This window comes from Lissotriton vulgaris, chromosome 6 (genome assembly GCF_964263255.1).
Source record: "Lissotriton vulgaris chromosome 6, aLisVul1.2, whole genome shotgun sequence".
Taxonomy (NCBI): domain Eukaryota; kingdom Metazoa; phylum Chordata; class Amphibia; order Caudata; family Salamandridae; genus Lissotriton; species Lissotriton vulgaris.
In genome coordinates this window covers 429,203,708-429,229,497 of record NC_141694.1, presented here as the reverse complement: position 1 = coordinate 429,229,497, position 25,790 = coordinate 429,203,708, and the positions used below count along the sequence as shown (strand labels likewise).

General features: G+C 40.8%; 1 protein-coding gene across 1 annotated transcript in view; it reads left to right on the top strand.

The window, feature by feature from the left end:
* Positions 1 to 25,790, top strand: part of HMGCLL1 (3-hydroxy-3-methylglutaryl-CoA lyase like 1) — an 826,606-nt gene that overhangs the window by 332,163 nt on the left and 468,653 nt on the right. The window contains exon 6 of the mRNA XM_086926446.1: positions 14,383 to 14,446. Coding sequence (XP_086782572.1) covers positions 14,383 to 14,446 — 64 coding nt within the window. The remainder of the gene's footprint in view (positions 1 to 14,382; positions 14,447 to 25,790) is intronic.

Genomic DNA, 25,790 nt, shown 5'->3' with positions numbered 1-25,790 from the left:
AAGTGTGCCAAAATCAGTTTTGGATATATACTCCTTGTCTACTAACAACGCCCCAGTCTGCGAAATAAATAAAAATATATGTGCTAATTTGACAAGCCCGTACAATGTACAAGCAAATTCTGAAATAGATGATTGTAATGCTATAAAGAACCCAGTATATGTGGAGGCTGTTGTTATAAGGGAAGTACCTATGCCCCCTATTGAAAATGTAAGTTTCTTCCCGGTTAAACCATTGTTATTACGAAGATCCCTAAGGATAGTTTTTTGGAATATTTGTGGCCTGGAGAATAAAGTTTCCAACATTTTATGGGGACAGTTTATTCAGAATTTCGATATCCTCTGCATCCAGGAAACATGGCTTGTAAATGAAACACATTTGGATGGCTATAAGACCTTTCATATTCCAGCAGTGCGCTCCTCTCATGGCAGACACAAAGGGGTTATTTGTGTATATGTTTCTAATATGCTGAGGGTTGGGGGAGTCAAAATGATAAAGTACTTCTCCTATTACCAAATGGTATCTATCCACCTATTTTTGGCCTTAGAGCTGTTTGTGGTAAATTTGTATAATAACACTAATAGCGGGAACTTTATAGAAGTAATTAATAATTTTACGGAAGATCTAAACCACTTAAATTCAGCTAAAGGAAGAGACGTAATTTTCGTATGGGGAGGGGATTTCAATATAAGTATATGTAATTTAAATGAATGTAGTTCACGAGAAAATGACTGGGAAGCAAGTAGCGGTATGAATCACTTTGCACATTCAGATAGAGGGGAAAAAATAAATGATATCATGGCCACTTTCAATCTTGGTTTTACGAACAAGATGTGTTCCCCGATGGTTGAAATTAGTTCGACCTTTGTAGCAAGGGGCTTTTAGTCTGTTATTGATTTTATCCTTATACCCATTAGATACTCTAACTGGGTGGAAAATGTTGTGATTCATCCAAATGGCCTTAGTGACCATTTACCCCTTAGTTTTAACCTAACACTACCTGACTGCAAGAGCTTTAGTAGGCCTTCCCTGCAGATGCTCAGCCAGATCTACCATCCGCAAACTACACTGGCTACCGGTTGACTCCAAAATTCAATTCAAAGCCCTCATCATGACCGTCAAAATCTTTAAACTGGGAAGTCCTACTCTCCTACAAAATCTCCTCACTCCTTACGTTCCACGACGTGATCTGCGTTCCTCCAACCAGTACCTCCTGAACGTTCCCCGCACAAAGCTTTGCCGCATTGGAGGCCGCTCCTTTAGGGTCTTAGGACCTAAGCTTTGGAATGCTCTGCCTCCTAATATCCGTACCCTAGAAAGCCTCCCCACTTTCCAAAAGGCTATTAAGACCCTCCTATTCCCCTCTGTTTAGTTCACCTTTCTCCCTCCTTCCCAGCTTAGGTGGGATTCTGTGATTCTTCTTAGCGCCGGGACGCCTCATCTCTGGGGCAGCTGTTTGCGCTTTACCAAAACCTTAGAATAGAATAGAATAGACTGTAATAACTCTGCCACTATCGAGTCACTTGCATGGACACAAGAAATAGTATTGGCACGCCTAAATGGCTTTGCGCTAAAGTGGAGTGCTATAGATCCTGTAAAAACTAATGCTGGTATTATTACCAAAGCCCTGCCACATATCCTAGTTTGCCTAGATGAGGATTCCACACATGAGGAAATCTTGGATGCCTTTAGACATATTACCATCGTCATTCAGGATTCCCTCGTTAAATCTAACACCAATAAACGTAATAAGAGTAACGGATGGTTCGACTCCCAATGTACAAAAGCCTATTCCCAGCTCAAAGTTGCACTTAGCAATAAACCTAGAGATTATGAATTAATCAGAGCCTGTAGAAGGTCATACTATTTATTTTGGATCCTTCGGAAAAAAGAAATTAAAGAATTGGCTTGGCAAAACTTGTTGAAGGCCTCGCAAAGTAGAGACCCTAAATTGTTCTGGCAGGCAGTAAACGCTCCCTATTTCACAAAAAAAGAGACCGCAAGAACTGAGGTCACCATAGACGAAAGTACTTGGATAGACTTCTTGAGCGTCTACAAAAAGGATAGTGGGAACTTGGTAATACTCTCCGAGGCAGCTGAGCAGGGCACTCAAAAACGGGAACACCCACCGATATACATAGAAATTTCATATGATGAAGTGCTATTGGCAATAAATAACAGCAAAGGAAGCAAGGCTCCGGTCCCAGATGGAATCCCAAATGAATGATATCTACAAAATGGCCACCGAGCTTTGGGTCCCAATTTGCACACATGTCCTGTTGGCATGTTGTGCCAAAGGATAAATTAACACCTGGGCCGAATCGGTGATAATAACTAATTATAAAAGCGGACAGAGAGAGTCCATCAAATTATAGGCCTATATCCCTCCTGGACTCTCTCATGAAGATAGCAGGTAGGGTGGTTCTAAATAAATTACAAACTTGGGCAAATGATAATAAAATCCTGAGCCCGGTCCAGTATGGCTTCAGGGAGGGGAGGGGCACTGTGGAGCAGGTCCTCAACTTTGTGATGATACAAGGGAAATACACCCGGGCAAAGATAGACGATTTATATGCCATATTTGTGGATCTCACAGCCGCTTTCGACTGTGTGGATCATGTTAAGTTGTGGCAAACCCTGGAAGAAATTAGGGTGGGACCTGCTATAGTGCAATTCCTTCGACAGTTGTACTCTGGTGCAACCGCCAAGGTGAGACATGGGCTGAAGGGAGAATGTACTTGGCCTTTCCGCATAGAGAAGGGTGTTAGACAGGGCTGCGTTCTGGCCCCCATTCCTCTTCTCCATTAATACGAACGCCTTGGAGGGGGAATTGGAGGCCAGTGTAGTTGATTCCCCAAGATATGGTAAAAAGCAGGTTGTCTTCCTTCTCTATGCGAACGACACAGTGCTTATGGCCCGAACTAGGATAGGGGCCCAAAAGACACTTACTAAATACAACGAGTTTATGGTAACAAGGGGTCTAACAATGAATGCCAAAAAGTCACTTATGATGACGTGTGGGAAAGGACAGGGTAAATATAAGGCTATCAAGGTGGGTTGCCTTTCAATAGAACATACTAAGACCTTTCCTTATCTGGGAGTGTTACTTGAAGTCTCCGGCTTGTTGGGCCCAGGACTTTAATATTTAAACGTTCTATAGCGGCATTAATGAATTTTGCAAAAAATTTAGGTAAAAGACCGCCCGAATTTCTTTTAAAAATATATATGGCTAAATGCAGGAGTATTGCCCTATATGGGGCTGGTGTTTGGGGCATCCACAATGCGGTATCAATTCAAATAGCTGAAAATTGCTTTTTAAGATATCTGTTAGCACTTCCGCAGGGTATGTCAGTATTCAATGCCATGCAGAATTAGGTATGGAATTTATTTCCGACCTAATAAAACTACAACCAATTTTACTGGCATAGAGTATGGATTTGCAGAAGCCCTAGGCCTTAACCGGGAAATTATTTAGGATATTATGGCCCTGGACAACGCAAAACGCATCCCATGGCTAGAGTATGTCAAGAAAACGTTTACAGATTTGCAAAAAACAGAATTATACAATAACCCGGAATCAATTAGTGGGCTATCCAGAAAAGAATTAAAAAGTATATGCATGAACCATTTTGATATGTTAAGAAGTCCAGGCGAACTCACCAAAATTACAGTAACACATCACCAAATGACTTTGGCCTGTCATGCGATTCAACCTTACTTATCTATCTGTACTTTGGGCTTTGACCGTTTTATCCTGACTAGGTTCAGATTTGAATTATTTCATCGCCTGGTACCCTTTCCATCAAAAAATGACTGGTCAAGAAATTTGGAACCTTGCCCATGCGATAATCTATCTTTGCAATCTACTTTTCATGTGATTTTGTTCTGTAAATATTATGATAAGGAACGTAGTAGATGGATTAAACAATATTTGAGACAGGGTTATTGGGGACAATGCTGACCAGCGTATCTAAGTTTACAGCAATTGGAAATTGAAAATGTATAATGGTCATGACTGTTTTTTTAAAAAGTATCTTGAGGAAGCGGAATTCAATGATTAATGATTAATGTAATGATTAATGAAACTGTTAATAAGTAAGTGCTTTACTCTGGAAATGTACCAATTTAATACTTTTTTAATGGTTTTTAATGATTGGCTGTCATTTATTTATTATGAAATGGTGTATATATCGTTGTCGCTTTTATGATTTTATTTATTGCTAAAATCGAATAAAGCATTTTTCTGATTCTGATTCTGATTCTGAGTTGATCTGAGTGAAGGGGCTAATCTGGTGTTTGGGGTTTTCTTTCTGCCTCTTACGCAATTCTGAGGTATAGGTCCAAGCTTACGCTGTCATCGTAACTACATAGTGTTCATCACATGAGAAAGCACCTATTTCATTTTTGAAATTGTAATTGCGTCACTAGAGAACAATTTCAGCTAGCAAATTAGCTTCCAGTATACCATATTCTGTTTTTGGTCGAACCTGGGCTGCTCATGCACTGCTCTGCGTGGCATGCTGTATTCGAGTATGGATTTGAAGCCCCGCCCATATTTTTCATTGGCTTGTGTTATTGTCCTTCATAAATGCTGGCTTCTGATTCTGTAATAGACTTGTTAGTCCCTCCTTAGTACCACCTTGTCTTCATTTGTAAACTCCCGTGAGGACTGGCCCTTTTACTTCTTTTGTTACACAGTATATTCATTTAGTCTGTAAGCACTATTTTCTTTAATGAATTTCTGGTACTGCAGGCATTACGTACTTTCCGGCAACATTCAGAGCGCCTTGCATGCTTTCACTTTCAAAGCAGCCCGGGACAATCATGGCTGCTTCTTTGCAATGAAATAGGGCCCGTATTTATGAGAATTTGATCTATTGTCATTATAAATGACAATAGCTTAAGCTCTCGCAAATGCAAGATCTATTGCATTGCAAATATTTTTTGTAAAAGCGCCCCATATGCTATGCCGCTTTCACTTTGATATCGGCCGCACCCCACTCTTTAGACAAGCCATGTCTAAAGAAAGGTGCAGACCGCTATTAAAGTGGAACTGCAGCATATGGGGTACTTTTACAAAAAGATTTGTTTGTCAACTTGACAAATAGGTGCTTATTTTGTAAAAGTGACCTATACAGCGCTTTTACTTTAATGGTGGCCGCCCCCCCCTTTTTTACGCACAGCGTTTTTATAAAAATTGCATTTGCAATGCAATACGTCTCGAGTTTAAGCTATTGCCATTGTCATTTTCAAGGCCAATAGCACAAACTCTCGTAAATGGGAGACCTATTGCATTGCCATGCTTGTTTTCAATATAAACTTGAAAATATAAACACACAAATGGTGACATCACATGTCTTCACAGGCAGAAGGAGTGAAACCAATTCACAACCGGTATTATAATAGACACACAAGCGTTTCTACATTGTAAATGCATTGTGCATTGCAACACTTTTGTGATAGTTTCTTTAGAAACATTGAGAACATAAATCTCAAATGCTTTATGATCACATGTGTGTTTTTTCAGATGTGTGCCCATTCTGTTGCAGCTTGAGGGTTTCTTATTCATAGGAAATTAATAATCTAAAACCTTTACTTAGTTACTTACACTTGGAATCAGACCATTTCCAAAAATAATTTCACAGGGATCAGATTTTGTTTTGTATTTTCTTTAGCATTTTATAATTTATATACCGAGTGTAAATCTCTGCAGTTCCTCAATGGAATGAAAAATGCACTCCAACAGCTAAAACAAAAACTTGAGCTTCCACAGTCCGTACTGTTGCTACAGCTGTACCAACATTTACATTATCGCTAACCAGAAAATTGATGTTGTCAGCTGTCAACTTTAAAGTTTCTTACATTGTACACATTGTCTAATTGTTTACTAAAATGATAATTATCTCATATGGACTGAATATTGCTTGTTCATTTGTGTCACTGAAGCATCCTGGCGCTTTTGTTTGCTCAGATAAGCGGCGTAAAAGAACATCTGGTGGCCATTCTTATGCACCAAGTGCCAAACCATTGTCCGGATAATGAATACCACACACAGCTCCTATGTGACAAGACACGCTGCAATTACGGGTGTGTTTTTACTGTGTAATTCATCTGACGGCTCTTGCTTATATCAAAGCATGCCGAATGCGAGAGGGAAGGGAGGAGGGCTGCATTACGGGAAAAGTAGCCCTCGTGCAAACGGCACATGCAGCAGATTGTTCAGGAGTGGCATCAGTTCCCTTCTGTAACACAGAATGTGTGTCTAGTGGATAGTCGTGAAATGTGTATAGTTAAATGGGGGTGCGTCCCCTTGCAAGGGAAGAATTCCCTTTTCCTGGTCACATGTTCCATTTCACTACATTTCCAAACTACGGTAGAGTCCACCGAGTGACATTCTGAAGGGTTCAGCAGGAATCCTCAAGGTGGCCTTAGGCAATGGGCAAGGGATGCCTGAGTGGGTGCACCTTCATGGTGTGTACACGGTCAACCTTCAGGTGGCCTTTAGGGAGGCCATAAAGCCCTCAATATGTAGGCTTTTTATTTACAAGCCCCTTGCACCGCCGGTGCGTCACTTTCAACATGGGGAAAAAGTGACGCACTGGAGGTGCAAGGGGCTTGTAAAGAAGTCCCGTAAAGTTGAAGTATCATTCAGGTGTACACTCAGTCTGCATGTGTCACATCCACTCTGTGGTGATCATGCACAAACAGATGCCATGCACCTCTTTAATAATGCAGCCCCAGTGCTCAAATTGTAATAATTAATGAGAACTTACAGTCCATACCACTACATTTGTAATCACATCCATGGGCTAGATCAAGATCGTGTACTGCAGATGCGCACAGGCACAAAAAAGTGAGCTGTGCACTGCTTATAAATAAATGGTACACCACAAGCTTCTCAAAGGTAGCGCCATGACCTGAAGAGGCGCAACTAGAGCAACATTTCATGGGGGGGAGGCGAGGGGGGCTACTAACAATGTCAGGGGGGGCTGAGTATTACAGCAATGTGTAGAGTGGAGATGCAGGGGCTCTAAGAAGGGGTGAAAACACAACAAAGCCTCGTTAGCAAGTAAATGGTCTTTTAACCCATTGCCTGCTCGTGACGGAACCGTTCCGTCACGAGCCTCGGGTGGGCTGTGCTGGTGACAGAACGGTTCAGTCACGGCCCGCTCGCCGCGTCTGCGCTGCGCCGATTTCGCGCCTGCGCGGCGCGTTCTATTAAGCGGGCGGGCCGTGACCGAACCGTTCCGTCACAAGCACAGCCCACCCGAGGCTCGTGACGGAGCGGTTCCGTCACAAGCACGGGAGCACTGCGCGCCCCCCCCTCCCCCTTAGCACTGCGGCGGAATAGCCGCCACAGCTAAGGGGTTAAAGACCTGTGAAGTACTCGGTGCAGCTGTGTGTGTGCCCCGGAAGCTGTCTCAGCCGGGCTGAGATACGCGACGAGCGGGTGTGGTGGGGCGGGGAGGGGAGGAGAGGGCGAAGTCCTTTGAGCCCAATGGGCATTGTGCGCCTGGCTTGAGGCAGCTCACCCCAGAAACAATGAGTGCTGGTTGTTGCCGTCCCATGTTTCCCAGCTGTGATCCCCAGAGCTCCTTCAATAGCTCGCAGCATTACAGGTGAGATCCGACGTATCTGACACATGTGAAGAATGGTAGCTAGTAATCTTGGATACTCTGTGCCGGTTCCAATACAACTCAACTAAGAGAATCCAGGTAAGCTGCAAAGGACAAAACGCTTGTGTGCCCAATTCATTAAAATATAAGCCCTGTGACGACAAAAGTCCAAGTCGCAATATGTTAAAGGTGCATGCAAATCGGAAATGCCCTTCTAACTTGCAAAGCGTGCTTTTTGATTCGCTACAATTCTGAATGATGAAGAATTAGGACAGCGCCTGGAAGTGGTGTTCGCCCCTCCTTTCCAAGACAGAGCAATGTATCGATGGTTTACTTCCACAATTGTGGTTGCGAACCGCTGCCTTGATACCAACACCGAAAAGGAGAGGTATCCAATCATAAAGCATAAACTATAAGTCAAAGTCAACTTTTAATTCAACTTTTATTTTGCCAATCTGAAGCGTCAGCTTTTCGGAAGGGGGGGGGGGGGGTGAAGTACAAAAGTGTGCCATTCACCGAATCGCTATTTTTAAATGTTTTTATTGCTGCCCCTGCGCCAGATCACAACACAGTTTTAGCTGGCACTCTCATATAGCCCCGGTTGTAAGCAAGGCAAAGTTTGATAAAAGCAATGTTTTCTTTTTTATGAAAACAGATGTGTTGAAGTGCTAAGGTGTGGCAATAATATGTGTTCATATGTAAGTAGAGACCACACCTAAGTACCACAGTAGCATATTACAAAACAAACCACAGAACTGAAAAATCACAAAAACACAACAGAAGAACACCACCAAATAACAATTTTATGCTAATGCATATACAACACATTAACACACACAATGCATGACTGAAATACAAGAACATTACACCACAGTGGCCACAAAAAATGCAACACAAATGTAACACATCAACACAATGCACCAGATCAATTTAACACACACACATAACAATATATCAATAAAAAATAATATAATTTTTAAAGTGTACCGTGTTAGGTTGTGGTTTTTCTCTGTCTTGATGTTGATGTTGGGTTTTGCCTTGCGTTGCAGTTGTGCTTTTGTCTTGTTTTATAGTGTTGTACAGCATCCTGTTATAGTATTGAGTTATTTTGCTTTGTATTTTGTTTTGTATATTGTGTTCTGTGTTAATGTTGAGATGTCATCAAATGTTGCTACATTTCCAGCACAAAGCAGTATATTTCTTTAAAGTTCCAGCAACAAAAATGATGTACCATTGTCAACATAACGCATCTCCAGCTTAAGGAGTGTTTTAAAACACCATTAAAATGAAAGCAGTGACAGAGACTATGCTTTCAGTTATGGCTTACAGTACTCATTTTATGTGATCAGACCACCTGTTGATCGGATAAACCTGCCTCCCACTGCTCCGGCTGCCCTCGAGCTGGCCATTAAGAGTAGGAGGTAGGGGAGTGACCCGGGGTAAGAACTTCAGCATCTAAGAAAGTTGAGATTTAGAAACATTCTGCAGAGGACTGGATCAGGGTGTCAAGGCTACCTGAGAAAAGCATAACCTCATTTGACACAATGTCCTATTTATCACATTTGGAGCTGTTCATGGCAAAAGTCATTTTAGCAAGGCCTCATAGTGACGATATCAGGCCATGTGTAGATTTCCTTGTCTTCTACTTAAGGTACAACTGTTGACCAGGGTAAACTACTGAACTGTAGCCAACCTGGCCTGAAAAAGCACCACAGTATTCAGTAACCTTCACTTATTGGTTCACATTGGTCCTTAAATGTAATAAACTCGTATCTTAACTCACTTAGTCGGATTTTGTCAATTGTCAGGAAATAATGTATACGTTTTTTTCCCTAAATTAGTTTTCCTTTTTTTATTTATTATTTAGCATACAATCCTCTGGGGAAAATCATGCTAGTTTGTGTGGGTGCTACCAGGGTTTCCAATAAAAAATGTGTTTTACTGAACAGAGCAGTGTTTTATTAATTTCTTTTAAGTTCATACCTTGGTACCGCACTCTGGCAATGCATGATCATTGCAATTTTGCTATTAGAACTTTACTGGGTAAAGCTTCCATACAACCGAGAGAGCAACTCTTGAAGCTTCATATTTAATGAACATTTAATAACCTTTGAAGATACTTAGAAACCAGACGGATGGGAATTTCACCTTCTTTGGACAGGTTTTAACCACTTGGACGCTATTGCTGTCACATCCATGTCAACAGTGCCTCAAGCTAGGTGCTCTTGATGTGGAGGTCCTGCCAAAAAGTCAAGGTCGGGGAATTCCTCTGGTGCTGGCATAATAGGAACTTCTTTTCTCGGTGAAGACCTTCCTCAGTAGCCCAAAGTTTTTTTTGTTGTAATTACGATCAGTGCTTAGTGTAAAAGTGAAAGAAAAAATACAATAAGCTTATTGCCACATTTTACTTTCAATTACATTGGTACACAGGGCATATATCAGCCCCGAACACTAATGCAAACCTGGACATCCTTGAAAACTAGACTTCAGGGGAGTCCAGGGTAGTGTGCCTTTCATGAATCCCATGACGTTTTTCCTACCTACTATGCCCTCCAAATATAAAAGTTTGCCTAATATCATGCATTTTCCTGATATTACTGTGAGGGAAAGTTCCAGAATCTGCATGGATCTACAAAATTCCTACCATCCAGTTTTTCCACATTTCTGCCAACTTCTGTGGCAGGGTCTGGCTTCTGCAACACAACAGACCCCAAAATTCCATGTGGAGATAATGTTTGCTGTCAAAATATCTGAATTGATTTGGTTATGGGGTAGCTGTGATATTTGGGCACATGGTCGGTCATCAGCCACAGATTGTGTAAACTACACCACCATTCCAGAGAGGTGTGCCTTTTATGGATCCATTCCCACAGGGTTTTTGTAATAAAAATGCCTTGCTAACCTCAAATTTTGACTAAAATCATACATTTTCCTCACATCTTTGTCAAGGAACGTTCCAGAATCTGTGGTCCACAACATTCATACCATCTAGCATTCTCACACTTCTTCCAAAAAAAAACTTAAACTGCATCCTACTTCTGTGGCAGGGCATATCACACTTAACACCATCGCTGCTTATGGTTTTCCCCTCCTGTGCTGGGTCCCGAGTTATTCCATTGTTCATTACGAGCTCAGCTCGTCATGAGCATAGATCAACCGTGCCTCATGACGAGCTGAGCTCGTCATGAGCATCTAAGGGGATAACAAGAAAAGATCAAACCAGGGGCCAAGCCAATATTGGCTCCACATAGACCCTGGTTTTTGTCAATGCTTGATATTTGAATGGCATTGTGGGTACAAAAACGTCATGAGATCCACACAAAGCACATTATCATAGACACCCCTCTGTGTCTAGCTACAAGAAATGTCTGGTTTTGGTAGGTTTCCCTTGATGGCGACCCAAAGTCAAAATTTGCAGCTGTCCACATTGCTTACGTGAGGAATATGTGTCTTTTTGGCAAAGCTTTTGGTTTGAAAGTCTTTCTGAATAAGAAAGCATCTTGGCAACTAGGCAAGGCATACCACCCTGAACTTCCCTTGGTTTCCATTTTCCGGAAATGTTTGGGTTTGGTAGATTTTCCTGGGTTTGACTGAGCCGAAGCCCAAAATGTGCTTTCAAATGTAAGCTAGTGTGGAAAAAGAGGACATTTTGCTAAATGCCCTCTTAATCAATCAAACATGTACAAATAACCAGTGGCTCTAAACTCATTATGTTGTGAACAAGTTCAGAAAAACATAGGTTTCCTTAATTTTTCGTTCTTTATATTTTACCATTGGAATTACAGCATGGTGGGTACACAATGAAAAAACATTGTAAGTGTCAACTCTGTTGTTCGGTTTGGCTATTGAATAATTTTAAAGAATGTACAAACCCTATGTATCCATGTGACCCATAGGCCTAAGGTCCTATGGGTCATAAAAGTGTATGCCTTTTGTACATTGGTTATCGTGACAAAAATTACAGATGAAAATGGCATCAATTATAATTGTTTCCTACTTATTTTCATTATTTCATTGTTTAAAAATGATTTTCTTGGGGAAAGTCTTGGGGGATCTATCCACGTGACCCCTTCTGATTTCAGAACGTTCTTTACTTTTCAGAAATATATAGGTTAGCGGGATCACCCATGGGTTTCACACTTATTTCCACTGCATACTTCCAGTAGGTTGAAACCACAAAAAATTCGGAAAAATGGACTACCGCTTTGAAACATGCAAAGACTGCGCAAAAAAGGTTTTGAGGTATAAATCTGCTTGTTCCTGAAAGTTGGGAATAGGGTGCTCCTAGCACATCAGACCATTTGTTGATGCCATTTTTAGAAGAAAAAAATATACACTTTCTTGGAGAGCACTTTTGCAGATTTGTCCTAAAAAACTAATTTACCAATAGCTAGGCTATTTTCGCAGTTTCCTACAAGTGTACCGACATAACCTGGGTACCTTTTGGATCTCCAGGATGTTGGAAAAAATAGTTATGAATGCTTAAGCGTGAACCATCCCTAATATCAAATAATTCCTAACATGGAGTGATGGCATGGTTAGGGAGTAAAGTAATGATCCTAGCAGTCAAGTAGTAAGCATGGAATTGTGGTGCTACGAAGACGAATTGCAGTTTATAATGTTAAGATGCCCTCTGTTACACTTAAAAAGTAAATTACTTTTGATAGACAATCTAAACAAAATAAAGACTTACTCGGGTGAGGCATTTGGGTATCATTAATCTGGTAATATAATGTCCCATGAAAGAGTCATTTTGACAGCTACTGAAGAAGGATATTTGGTTATGATTGAATCATAATTGAATGCTTCTCTTCTCACTTGAATAGTATGCTGCTAAACAGTTGTACAGGACAGTCAACTTTATTTCAATATTTTGAGGAGGTGACAATATGTCTGACTGACACATGCAGAAAGGTAAAAAAGGCCATATTTTCCTTACTCTCCATTGAGAAAACTATGCTACTTAATAACTCCATGAAATATATAAATGTTTGTGAGTCCTTCATGATCAATTTAGGAATTATACTCACCTACATTGGTGCAAAATTGAGTGTGAAAGCCATTATGACGTTTTTCAAATGCCTATAATTAATATATAATACATGGGATTCTCTAATCCCTGTATTAATGACCCCTCTACTTGCTTTATAATCAGCAACTAGTGACCCACTCAGTCACCGATTATAAAGAAATGACGTCCGAAGTCGACTATTATAATAAGTTATTACAGCCGAGCTCTGACGCCACAATACCTGCTGCCAGTACCTGATATGAAAGGGAGGTCAGGTCACAGTGCATAGTTGAAGCAGCTGTTTAAAGGAAGGAAAATGGAACATTGCTTTTTTTAATGCTCTATTTTAATAGCTTACAATGACAATCAGAGAAAATATGTTTATTTTTTGCTCTCCTTAGATAGAGAAAAGCAAAAATCTTTCTGCATGCTTCTACAAATTCCGAGCTACTGCTGTTTAAAAAAAAACGGATTTGTATTAAACAGTTTCTAATATCTATTTGCAACAAAGATCTGACAGGTTTTTGATGTATTTAATTTTGCACTAGAGGTTTTATTGTTATTCTTCATGTTTTCAAATATGCTTGCTGTTTCATGTGAAAGAGCTATGCAGCAGGGTTTTAAGTGGTTTGTGGGGAAGGTAATGGTGTGACCATGTGTTATATGGGATAAGGAACCCCGGGCATACATGATAAGGATATTGAAAGTCTCCTCGGGGTTCCATAACCTTATAAAGGAACTCCGTTTTCTGCCTTGTTCCTCTATACGGATAGGGAACTCTTCAGTGACTTTCAAAAACCTTATGATGAATAACGGCATACTTTATCCCTTACATTATGTGTCTGCTGCTTTCCCAAAAGCCTTGTCCCCTAACCATGATAGAAATATGCATATACACACCATCTCTACTGGTAAATATGGTACAATATATAATATGTCATGCTGATAGATGTACCACTTACCAATATACCATCTAAATATATACATGTCCACAAGTAGGGAGAGGAGTTGGCCTAACGACTAGGGCGGTAAACCTCGAGTCTGGGGAACTGGGTTTGAGTCTCGGCTATGACGCTGAACATCCTGTGATTCTGGGCAAATCACTTTATCTCCCCGTGCCTAGCCAAAAATGAATGTGGCCTCATGTAATGCAACTGGGTCAAGTTTCCGCTATATAAAACTCTGTAAAATGAAAAAATAAATAAAAAAATTCCATATTCTGTGAAATTTAACCTAAAGGTTTTCACTTGCATATACATTTTGGCAACCAAGAAGAATTTTAGTGAGCAAACACGTGTCTTAATTGAACCCAATTTAATTATATTGCAGTAATTACAGTTCAGATTTCTTTGCCATAAATTGTTTTTATTTTGGATTGTGAATGCCTCATTAAAACCTATCCCCTTTTACATAATTCACATATAATTTAACAACATTCTCAATTAATTTGAGTACATCTAAATTCAACCTCTCTTTAAATCTCGCTTAAAGCGTTGTGTTTTACTCAAAGTATTATCAGACCAATAGATATGTGGTGACATTGCAATACTTTATATTTTTTTATTAATTTACCTTTTCCATCAGTTTTTTTCTTTCCTTTTCTATGACATCCTATTACTTCAATTATCATAGACTTCAATTCATTCTTTTCTCAACTGACCTTATTTGTTAATTGTTATTGTGCTATATGTTATTTATATCTGTCTAGAGCATTGATTACTTGTGCAAATGCATATCTGTTTTTCATTCATAAATAGGTACGTATCCTGTGCATTGGGATGTCCTTATGAAGGGAACATTGTACCAGATAAAGTGGCAGAAGTAAGATTAGTTCTCTGTGGTTGATGTAATTTGATTATACATGAAAAATACCTGATTTCAGTATGATTTGTGATCTTCTCAAATATAAATAGAACAAACTAAGCCTTAAAAGGAATAACTGTGTTAAATAAAAATCTGTCCTAATACATTCGCAGTGAAAATTATGAAGATAAATTGGTACTTAGTGACTATCTGGAGAAAATATTAAAATTTGAAAGAAATAACTAGTGTCGCCCTCCAGCAAAACACACTGATGCTTTTGCATGAGTAGTATGTCTATGAATGTAAACTTTTTACTAAGGTAGTTGCTACCTCTGCATGCAATGCAATTTGTGATTAAATGGGCTATGCCTTGACGTCATCATGAATATATGTGTTTGAGATTGATTTATATATCAATTTGGTATAATTCGTCTTGTTTTGAGATTTTTTTTCAAAGAGTCAGTCATCTGAATTTGATTGACTATCGATTTTTATTGAGTTTCTACTTGAGTTTTTAAACAGCGTACATTCTTTTAGGTTATGATTAATCCATGCATTTTATTGAAATTTACCTTAGTTTTTGTAGTATTAGGTTTCGTTATTGTTTTGTCCATTACATCACACGTGAATATCATCGAACTTTAAGCTTGCAAACAACATACATTGCTTGATAAAGCAGCGCTAGGATACTGTCAAATATTCCTCAGAATAATTATTTAAAATGAAGGCTGTCTCATGCGAAGGACACAACCATCACTGACCCTGATAAAAGTATATGTATGCAAACCATGTTATGCACTGAACCATATTATTAGGGATGTGATGAGATATAACTAGTTCGAACAAAGTCTACAATCTTGTGAAGGACCAAGATCAAGCAAATGGTGTCCAGGCACTGACATGTGAACAACAAAATAGGGATGGTCCTGCAATAATCCTCTATTCACACAGCTGAAGTCATTAACTGCTTTCATTCCATTTCTGAGATTTCTCCATCATTTGTCTTGCACTACCTGGAGCAACCTGCCATTGAATGTGCATCTAGCAAAATGTTGGAACAACAAAAAGTCTTTGATGTAAGGTTCCAACAATATGTCCCAGTTCTCAGCCTGGTACTCCAATGACTGGGACCTTCCCGTTGAACAATTTTATGTTTCAAGGTCAGAACTCAATAGTTAACTGTCCCAAGGATGGGCATTTAATGTAGTATTTGTATTGTTGTAGTTGCATGATTCCAGGATCTACTATTGTCTATCACCCATGAATTATGCTTTCTTATTTATTTAAGCTCCTAAAGTACATTTAGATGCTCCAACAAAAAGTGCATTTGATTAGCACATGCTCAAGTCCATAATTGCTCAAGCTATTTTTAGGTCGAACGTTAGAACACAAGCGCTGGCTGCAAATGCCTGCTGTAATCACTCTACCGAGTGTAATCCAGCCAGCTGCCTGCAGTTGGTTCACTCCTATGTCACTCTGATTTCCTGGCTCCTTATTGGCTAAGTCTCCAATACATCATTTCCGTTTTTAGGCGAGGAGCTCCGGTCATTTACAGTTTCCTTACACTCCTAAACATTATTGGGTTTGTTTGAGACTATTTGTTTATTTCATTTCACAGAAGTATGTGGCACAGTGTGCTTTCACTTTAGTAGAGCTCCAGGCACTTTTGGTTGCCTGCAGCATTTATTTGTTTATTTACTGTGGACATACATACTTTATGCGCGAACGCCCGTTTTACGAGCTCAGCACTGGTTTTGCTTTTACTGCTATTTCTGGCCGCTGTTGGTTGCTTGCCGCATTTGTTTGTTTATGTATTGCAGACTTACACATTTTATGCGCGGTGCCTGTTTCACGAGCGCCGTGCTAGTTTTGCTTTCACTGTTATTTCCGGACGCTGTTGGTTGCTGGCCGCATTTGTTTGATTATGTATTGTGGACATGCACGCTTTATCAGCTCTGCACCCATTTCACAAGCGCCACACTGGTTTTGCTTTCACTCGTTTTTCTTTTCCATGGGTCCGCCACCCCCTCCCTCCCAATTAGTCAGCAGGCTCCAACCTGACCTGCCTCACATCAGAGTAGCTGAGTCAGCAGGCGGACATGGGGAGGGCTGTGCTACTTGCCCCTAGTGCAGGGGCTACTGCTGTCTACTTCTCGCAGCTGCCCTGGACGTGAACTGGCTCTGGGGAAAACTGGAGGTATGAGCTTTATCAGCGTGGCGCCCTTTCATGAGCGCATCGCTAGTTATGCTTACAATGTTGTGTCTCTTTCCCTGCTCCTCTACTCCACTCTCTCTGCTGTCACTCCCCCCTTCCTTCTACCCCTCCCACTTAGTCACCGGGCTCCAGCTTTCACACCCTGTGCTAACCTGCATCTATTTCTATTGAGGTTACTAGTGTTATTGTGTGACAGCCAACCCTACTGAAACTCGTCTGTGCAGCAGCATAGTCTATTAAGGCCCACAGGATGGAGTTTCAAGTTGTCGGGCATTTGTAATGTTTATGGTCTTACCAGTGGCAAAAAGTTTACCTGCGTTTAGCTTTAAAATATGACGCACACTTTTTTGTCTTTGTTTTGTCTTTGATTGAAATTGCTGTGACTAAAGCATCAATGCCCCATTGAGTTGTAAGATTAGAGATGATTTTATGTTCAGGGACAGGAGTTACTCTTTTATGTTTGATAGTAAAATAATTTGGTGGGCATCATTAAAACCTAGACTGGTGTTAAAGAAATATGAATGCCCCCTCTTTTTTTGGTGGGTGGGGACAGAATAAACTAATTGTCTAGCGTCTACTACACATTACGAGGCACTGAAGTGCATGCCCTGCAGGTTGTACGCTACTTCTTGGAAGCCTTATATTAGTGACTGAACACGTGTGAATGTTTGTTGGTGGTAATTTCGTTTACATTCTGAGCCATCCTGTTTGAAATATTCCTATGTAATTTAGTAAAAGACTGCATATTTCTATTTTTAGAGTAAGTGCAATATTTAAAATAAAACTACTCCCTTATTTACGTTAATTTTACTTCATATTAAACAAAAATGCCACTTTATAAACATTTCACTTTTATTTTTGCAGTTATATTTGTAGTTTAATGACGTAGACTGACATGTTTGCACAAGGAAATGTTGTGAACTGGCTGTTTAACCCCTTCCCCGACTGATGTACACAACCCACCGTCTTGGCCCATCTGTGAGATTGGAGTCCATGCTATGGGTGGACACTTTCTAACAGACAGACCGACCCCTGTAGACCAAGCCTCTGAGAAGCAGATTGTACTATTTGGAATTACAACATTCAGAACTATAGCCACTGTTAAAATTCTGCTAGGGGTTCATAACATTTTTGTCTCCCAGCCTGCTGTCAGACAATTTATGTGAGGATGGCCATGCCCTGCTGTGTAGTCTCAAAAGTGAACCTCGTTTGGTGTTTGTGGGACTGTACAATTACTGGTGAGCGCAGTTGAATTTCTTGATACTACCGATTGCGGTATCTCCTAAGAGTGCTTGAATTTACAGTCCTGTGCACTGTGATTCTTTTCAGATACGATTGCAGGATTTTGGATTATATTGCTATATCACACGGCTCATGGTCATCATTTCAAGTTCATATAGTGTCGGGGTAAGAGTTGTTTTTTGTGGTTAAACACATTTGCGGCATTCCATTTTTGAGAACAGTGCAATGAGACGTTTTTTACTATCGTTTTTCACAGTCTACACCTCGTGTGATTTCCTATTGCAAAAAGACTCGTGCAGTGGTTGACTGATATTTTACAATACTGGTTCGATTGGGCTCATGGTTTCACATGGAACATCGCTACATTTAGACTTGTGAGGACTGATCGGTAAGATGACCTTGGTTATCATTTCAGCAGTTTTTTTTTAAATTTATGCGTGGTCTCTCAAACACAAGGGGATTTGAATATCCTTCTATACACAGTGGGAGTCAGAGGCAGGCATTTAACCGATTAGTTTCACATGGTAACTAATTTCAGTTTTTGAGGTGGGGTCTCACACTTTACGTTTATTTTCCTCTACTTTTGGCTTTCATGTTTTTGAGAGTGCAAATTCTAATTAGAAATGTTATAATTTTGAAATATTTGGAACTTGTTATCAGAAAGTTATTATTTTATATCAAAATAATTTTAATTGTGTTGTACGTTCCTCTGGACAGAACACTTGGACAGCTCCTGTTTTCTACGAATATTTAATATATATAACTCCTGATGAAGGGTTCGGTGATTTAACCCGAAATGCATTGGGATCTTTTGCTTTAAGTTTTGGCAATGTATTCTTGCAAACGAGTGATTTTGGTCATGTTCTTATGATGTGCAAATAAGTATATGATGAATTACATTGTGATACTCAATGTTTTGTGTACATAATAATGAATTTTATTCAACATTAAGTTTCTGAAAATATAGCATACACAAAGGTTTGATTAGATTGACATGTCTTTGAGCTCAATGAGTCAAGATTGTTAATTTCAGGAGAAATATATTGAGACAACAGGTGTTGTCCATTAACGCTGTGCTCCGTTTCAGGTTGTGGTGATCCACAGCCTCCTTATGACTCCAATCTAAGTACGTACATGATATTGTATATCATATATGACTGTATATGAGCGCGATGCCGATGCCAAAAGAGGCTTGCTGATGCTGATTCCATCACCCGCCCCTTTTACTCACACCTCCTTGAACGTGGTAGTGTCCTCACACAACATCTGTGGGAGAGTTACTCATGAAGATCTTGAACCTCAGAGTCTGCCACACTGGATCCGGTCTCACTATGGCTGAAATACTGCTTTACAGGCGCTCTTCGCCAAATTGTTGTGATTCGCTCGCTCATACTGCAATTATAAGTACTGTTTTTTGCCTTCAGCCTTAATCAGGAAGCTCAGTCACCTGCTCATGCTTAATTGTCACCACAAGAGAGATTGCACCAAGCTCTATGCCAACCAACAATGAGCATGGAAGAAAGATGATTGCAATTAGTCCAACAGTCTCATGCCTTTAAGAGGAAAAAAGTCATATGCAAACATCTTGTGACTAGGCATAAACGTGCAAGTCTGTAGGCCTTCACCGACCGTTTCAGGTGACCCAGTTCTGGTATGTCCATAACCATATCCTATTAACTCACTCAAATTTACACTACACTTATTTTCACATTTTATGAATAACAACATTGTGGCCTTTGTGTAGAATTGTTTTTTGTCGACAGGTACATATACTTTCTAAGTTCAGTGTGAAGTTGGATATTTTTGACTCTTGGGCTTCTTTTAAGTATTTCCTGAAGCTGGGTCCGGGATATAGATTCAATTGTGTAGAGCATGTTCTCTTTCCCTTATACGCTTTCACAAGCATAAATAAATATACAGCATTGCTGGAAGATGCCATAACAGAAAGCACTGCACAGAGACCTGGTGATATGGTGAATGCCTGGTGCCAAAGCCGCATTATTTCAAAAAGACTTGGGTGCTACACCAGGCGGGTGAAGAGGTTTTGGGGGTGCGATCAAGTCACAAGAAAGAGTGGTCCTCCAGAGTTAAAACATTGCTGAACTTGGGGTGTGGCACAGCCTAGTGGAGTCAGCGTTGTTGATACCTATTGAGAACAAGGACAAGGATTTTTTAAATAGAGCAAACTCGCCATGACCACCAGTCCCACAGAGACATATTCATTTTTTAAGGCTTGCCTAGGCAGTGCTTATGCTGTTTCTGCAAGAAATACTGTATTCAGGATATGGGCTTTAAAAGCTCGGCCCATTTTCAAGGACTGCCCCTGTTACATATGTTGTTACTCTGAGCTTGTGAGCACTATTTCTTTCTTTAGCTGGATCATTCAAGAGCAGTGCTGGTGGTTTACTGAGCTCTGATGTAAACAGAGCTGCAAATCTTGCACCTACCTTGTCACATTTGCTGGACATTCAAAGATCAAGATCTGTTTTGGCTGCAGCTGCCTCCTCCTCACTCCTGCTTTTAAAATACATGGCTTGGTGTCACGGTCCCTGCCTTCCTATGGCTGCTGCTTTCTCCGTCTCACAACTCAACAAGCATTTGCAATGTAATAGGTCTTACATTTGCAGACGTTTGAGCTATTGGCATTATAATAACAATGCATTTTACTTATGTATTTTAAAAACCTGCAATTGTTGTGTAAACACCCTTTTTGTACTTATAGTCATAACTACACCTTTTTTGCTGACAGGCCTGCTTCTCAAAAGAAAGTACTATAAGTAACAAATGCGTTTTTACGGACCGCTTGTAGGTTTTCAAAACACATAAATAAAAGGCATTGGCATTTACAATGCCAATGGCTCAAACTCTTGCGAGACCTATTGCATTGCAAATGCTTTTTGGTATTGCTTCTTCATCAAGAGTAGTTCAGAGCAATTAATGTCTCCCCTAGATATTGCATTGCCAAACCTTCTAATGTTTTAACATCCAATGATACTGAGTCAAGGACACTCCAATATTGTTTTCACCATATTTATTTCCAAATTTTTGGAAGATGACACAAGATTTGACTTAATTAGCATAAAATTGTTCATGCGATAGGCAAGGCAGCTACCCTGCATCTTGCCCTGAATTTGATCAATAATGCCGCTAAATAACAATCTTTTTATTGCTGTCTCGATAGAGGTGACTCAAGGTCTCTGTGCAGACTAACACTACCTAGGGATGACTTAGATGCTTATGTAGAGTTTAATAGACTGGACATTCCACTACAAACATGGCTAAGTACCCTGTCCACCAAACTCCTTGTTCATCTGCTGTATTTAGAGTCTGGTGTACCATCGTGTATCTGCCAGGGGATCCTTTTCTGGCTCCACCGATACATACATAAGACAGGCAGCCACATAAGCCCTCAGCCATTAGTTTAAGTACCACAAATCCTCCGCCCAATTTAAACCCAAACTAGTGTCAGAGCTATTAATTTTTTGTTTTTCCCAAAAAACTCTCACTTTGGGAGTTTATTTTCGAGAGCAAAAAAACCTTTGATTTGTTGTCATGTTCAACAAGGCAGATTATCATCAATGCTGAAGTGCCTTGCAATGATCTGATGTTGTGGTGTCTCTCTGAAAATACAGGGATTTCAACCTGCTTGGTGCCGAGCACTAATGATGGTGGTGGATCTTCTGGATAGGCAGCATCTCCCAAAAATCCCCTGACTGTCTTAATTCAATAAATAGAACGTTCTCTGTCAAAGAAAATACCTAAACCAGTCCAGTGATTACAAGGACACCCCATGCTTTCTACTCTAGACCGTTTTCTAAAATGTTACTATCAACTATGCAAAAATGTAAGAAAGTTTCAAAATCACCAAAACAGCCATTGAACCGAAGTGCCATTTGCTGTTTCAAATTTCCTCTCACTGCCAGTTAAAAACAAAAAGAATTAACATCCTTTCTCTCAGGAACCATGGGCCTGATGTATTATTCTGGTCGTGAAAAGCTTTGTGGAACCAGAAACTTATTTTGCCTACTGGCCTATGCACTAATAGGTTGGTTTGCAAAATAAAAAATCTGAGTAGGGTATCAGTCCGAACTTCATACTTAATATTAATTAGGTTGCATACAAATTGAGATTCTCTCCAATGTGGAAGGTGGCCTGCAGAATTCAGCATGCCGCCATCCATGTGATTGTGTTCAAAAAATGTTTTTTTTTAAAGCAGTTTCATTTTCTTAAAGGAAAGCAGGGTGTTTTAAAAAAAAGTTTTCCTCTTGCAAACTGTTATATGCCCGAGTTAGGTCCATGTAGCAACGTGGCACATTTTCTCACATTGTCCTCTTTTCTGCACAATAACATTATTGCTGTGACCTTTTGCACATATTCGCTTGCGTAACAATGTTGGATACGTTTCTCTGAAACTGCTTTGCTTATACATCTGGCTTCATGTAATACTATCATGATGCCTCACTATCATGTGGGTGTATGAGTGGGCATCTGAGTGGTTGCGTGGATGTATGCATGGTTGTATGGGTTTGTAAGTGGGTGTGTTAATGATTTTGTGGGACTGTAACTTGGTGTGTGTGAGTGTCTGTGTAGGTTAGTGAGTGGGCATCTGAGTGCCTGTAAAGATGAGTGAGTGGGTGAGTCACTGGCTATATGGGTGAGTGAGTGCATGTGTGAGTGGCTGTCTGTTTGAGTGCCTGCATGTGTGAGTAGCTATTTGGGTGTATGAGTAGGTATTTGAGTGACTGTATGACTGGGTGTTTGAGTAGCTCTGTGACTGGGTGCATGAGTAGGTGTATGGATGAGTGAGTGGTTGTGTTAATATTTGTATGGGTCTGTGAATGGGTACATGACTGGTTGTGTGGGTATGTGAGTGGGTATGTGAGTTGTTCTGTTGATGATTTTGTCAACAATGTCATCAGTATTTGAGTTGTAATCAGTGATGTCATCAGAGATAACACTAACCATATCATGAGTGATATAATATGTGAGGTCATAAGCAGTACACTGCGGGGCATACGTTATAGTTAGCTTGGGTCACTATACCTGCTGATTTAACTAGAATGTCTCTGTAACCTTTTCAACTACTTTTTTTTAATTTCTCAGGAACTACTAAATGGATTTACAACATTTAAAAAAGAGTTCTTTCAGAAACAAGAGCTACCTTTTTGCCAAATTTGGCATAATTCCGTTCAGCAGTTCTGGCTGTAGCCGTGTCTAAAGTTTCCGATGGGAATGAACATGGAGAAAACATGTTTTGGGTCCCCCCTTTTTTCTCGGCCCCCGCTTTCTGAATCATCCTGAAACTTTCAGGATAAGAGCTGACTGGAGCACCCCACATATTTTGAAAATTTCACGAAGATTCGTCATCCGACGCCAAAGCTATTGAGAAAACAAAAAGCGCTTTGCCTATGGAAACTAGGTCCTAACTATAACTATCTATTGGTGACTGCCAGTAGGTAATATGAACAAACACCACAAATCCCAGAATGCTTTGGTAGCACCTAAAAACGAACGCCCACTGGAGGGCTGTAAAAAGTTTAAAAGGAAATTACCTTGTTGGTGATGACGAGATGCTGAGGCAGACAATCTCTGAAGAAAGTCGGAGAATGACTGAAACGCATCAGGACTGCCAAGAAAATCAATAAATGCTGAAATGTTACTGTTGGAGTGCGGCTCGTTATCTTTTCGTTTGGGGCAAGAGTGGAAATAATGTTGATGGGCTTAGATCTGCCCGGAGGATCGCACAGCCAGAAAGTGCGCCGCCAAATTGCCCGAAGGTGAACCAAATTGGAAACCCGTGAAGACAAATAGGGCATGCAGGCGCTACCAAGAACCTCCCTGGTATGGTTTCCCTGCAACCTCGAAAGGAGGCATGCGATGGAGCAACAGTGACTTGTGGAAAGAGAACATTGCAATAATTCCGGCATAACCCACCGGAGGGCTCGAACAAACACCACAAATCCCAGAATGCTTAGGTAGCACATAAAAACGAATGCCCACTGGAGGGCTATAAAAAGTTTAAAAGCAAATTACCTTCTTGGTGATGACGAGATGCTGAGGCATACAACCTCTGAAGAAAGTCGGAGAACGACTGAAACACGCCAGGACTGCCAAGAAAATCAATAAATGCTGGAATTTTACTGTTGGAGTGAGGCTCGTTCTCTTTTCGTTTGGGGAGAGAGTGGAAATAATGTTGACGGGCTTGGTTCTGCCAGGAGGATTGCACAACCATAAAGTGCGCCGCCAAATTGCCCGAAAGTGAACCAAATTGGAAACCCGTGAAGACGAATAGGGCAAGCAGGCGCTACCAAGAACCTCCCTGGTATGGTTTCCCTGCAACCTCGAAAGGAGGCATGCGATGGAGCAACAGTGACTTGTGGAAAGACAACATTGCAATTAATACGGCATAACCCACCGGAGGGCTCGAACAAACACCACAAATCCCAGAATGCTTTGGTAGCACCTAAAAACGAGCGCCCACTGGAGGGCTGTAAAAAGTTCAAAAGGAAATTACTTTGTTGGTGATGACGAGATGCCGAGGCAGACAACCTCTGGAGAAAGTTGGAGAACGACTGAAACGCGTGAGAACTACCAAGAAAATCAATAAATGCTGAAATTTTACTGTTGGAGTGCGGCTCGTTCTCTTTTCTTTTGGGGAGAGAGTGGAAATAATGTTGACGGGCTTGGTTCTGCCCGGAGGATGACACAGCCAGAAAGTGCGCCACCAAATTGCCCGAAAGTGAACCAAATTGGAAACCCGTGAAGACGAATAGGGCAAGCAGGCGCTACCAAGAACCTCCCTGGTATGGTTTCCCTGCAACCTCGAAAGGAGGCATGCGATGGAGCAACAGTGACTTGTGGAAAGAGAACATTGCAATAATTACGGCATAACCCAATGAAGGGCTCGAACAAACACCACAAATCCCAGAATGCTTTGGTAGCACCTAAAAACGAACGCCCACTGGAGGGCTGTAAAAAGTTTAAAAGGAAATTACCTTGTTGGTGATGACGAGATGCTGAGGCAGACAATCTCTGAAGAAAGTCGGAGAATGACTGAAACGCATCAGGACTGCCAAGAAAATCAATAAATGCTGAAATGTTACTGTTGGAGTGCGGCTCGTTATCTTTTCGTTTGGGGCAAGAGTGGAAATAATGTTGATGGGCTTAGATCTGCCCGGAGGATCGCACAGCCAGAAAGTGCGCCGCCAAATTGCCCGAAGGTGAACCAAATTGGAAACCCGTGAAGACAAATAGGGCATGCAGGCGCTACCAAGAACCTCCCTGGTATGGTTTCCCTGCAACCTCGAAAGGAGGCATGCGATGGAGCAACAGTGACTTGTGGAAAGACAACATTGCAATTAATACGGCATAACCCACCGGAGGGCTCGAACAAACACCACAAATCCCAGAATGCTTTGGTAGCACCTAAAAACGAGCGCCCACTGGAGGGCTGTAAAAAGTTCAAAAGGAAATTACTTTGTTGGTGATGACGAGATGCCGAGGCAGACAACCTCTGGAGAAAGTTGGAGAACGACTGAAACGCGTGAGAACTACCAAGAAAATCAATAAATGCTGAAATTTTACTGTTGGAGTGCGGCTCGTTCTCTTTTCTTTTGGGGAGAGAGTGGAAATAATGTTGACGGGCTTGGTTCTGCCCGGAGGATGACACAGCCAGAAAGTGCGCCACCAAATTGCCCGAAAGTGAACCAAATTGGAAACCCGTGAAGACGAATAGGGCAAGCAGGCGCTACCAAGAACCTCCCTGGTATGGTTTCCCTGCAACCTCGAAAGGAGGCATGCGATGGAGCAACAGTGACTTGTGGAAAGAGAACATTGCAATAATTACGGCATAACCCAATGAAGGGCTCGAACAAACACCACAAATCCCAGAATGCTTTGGTAGCA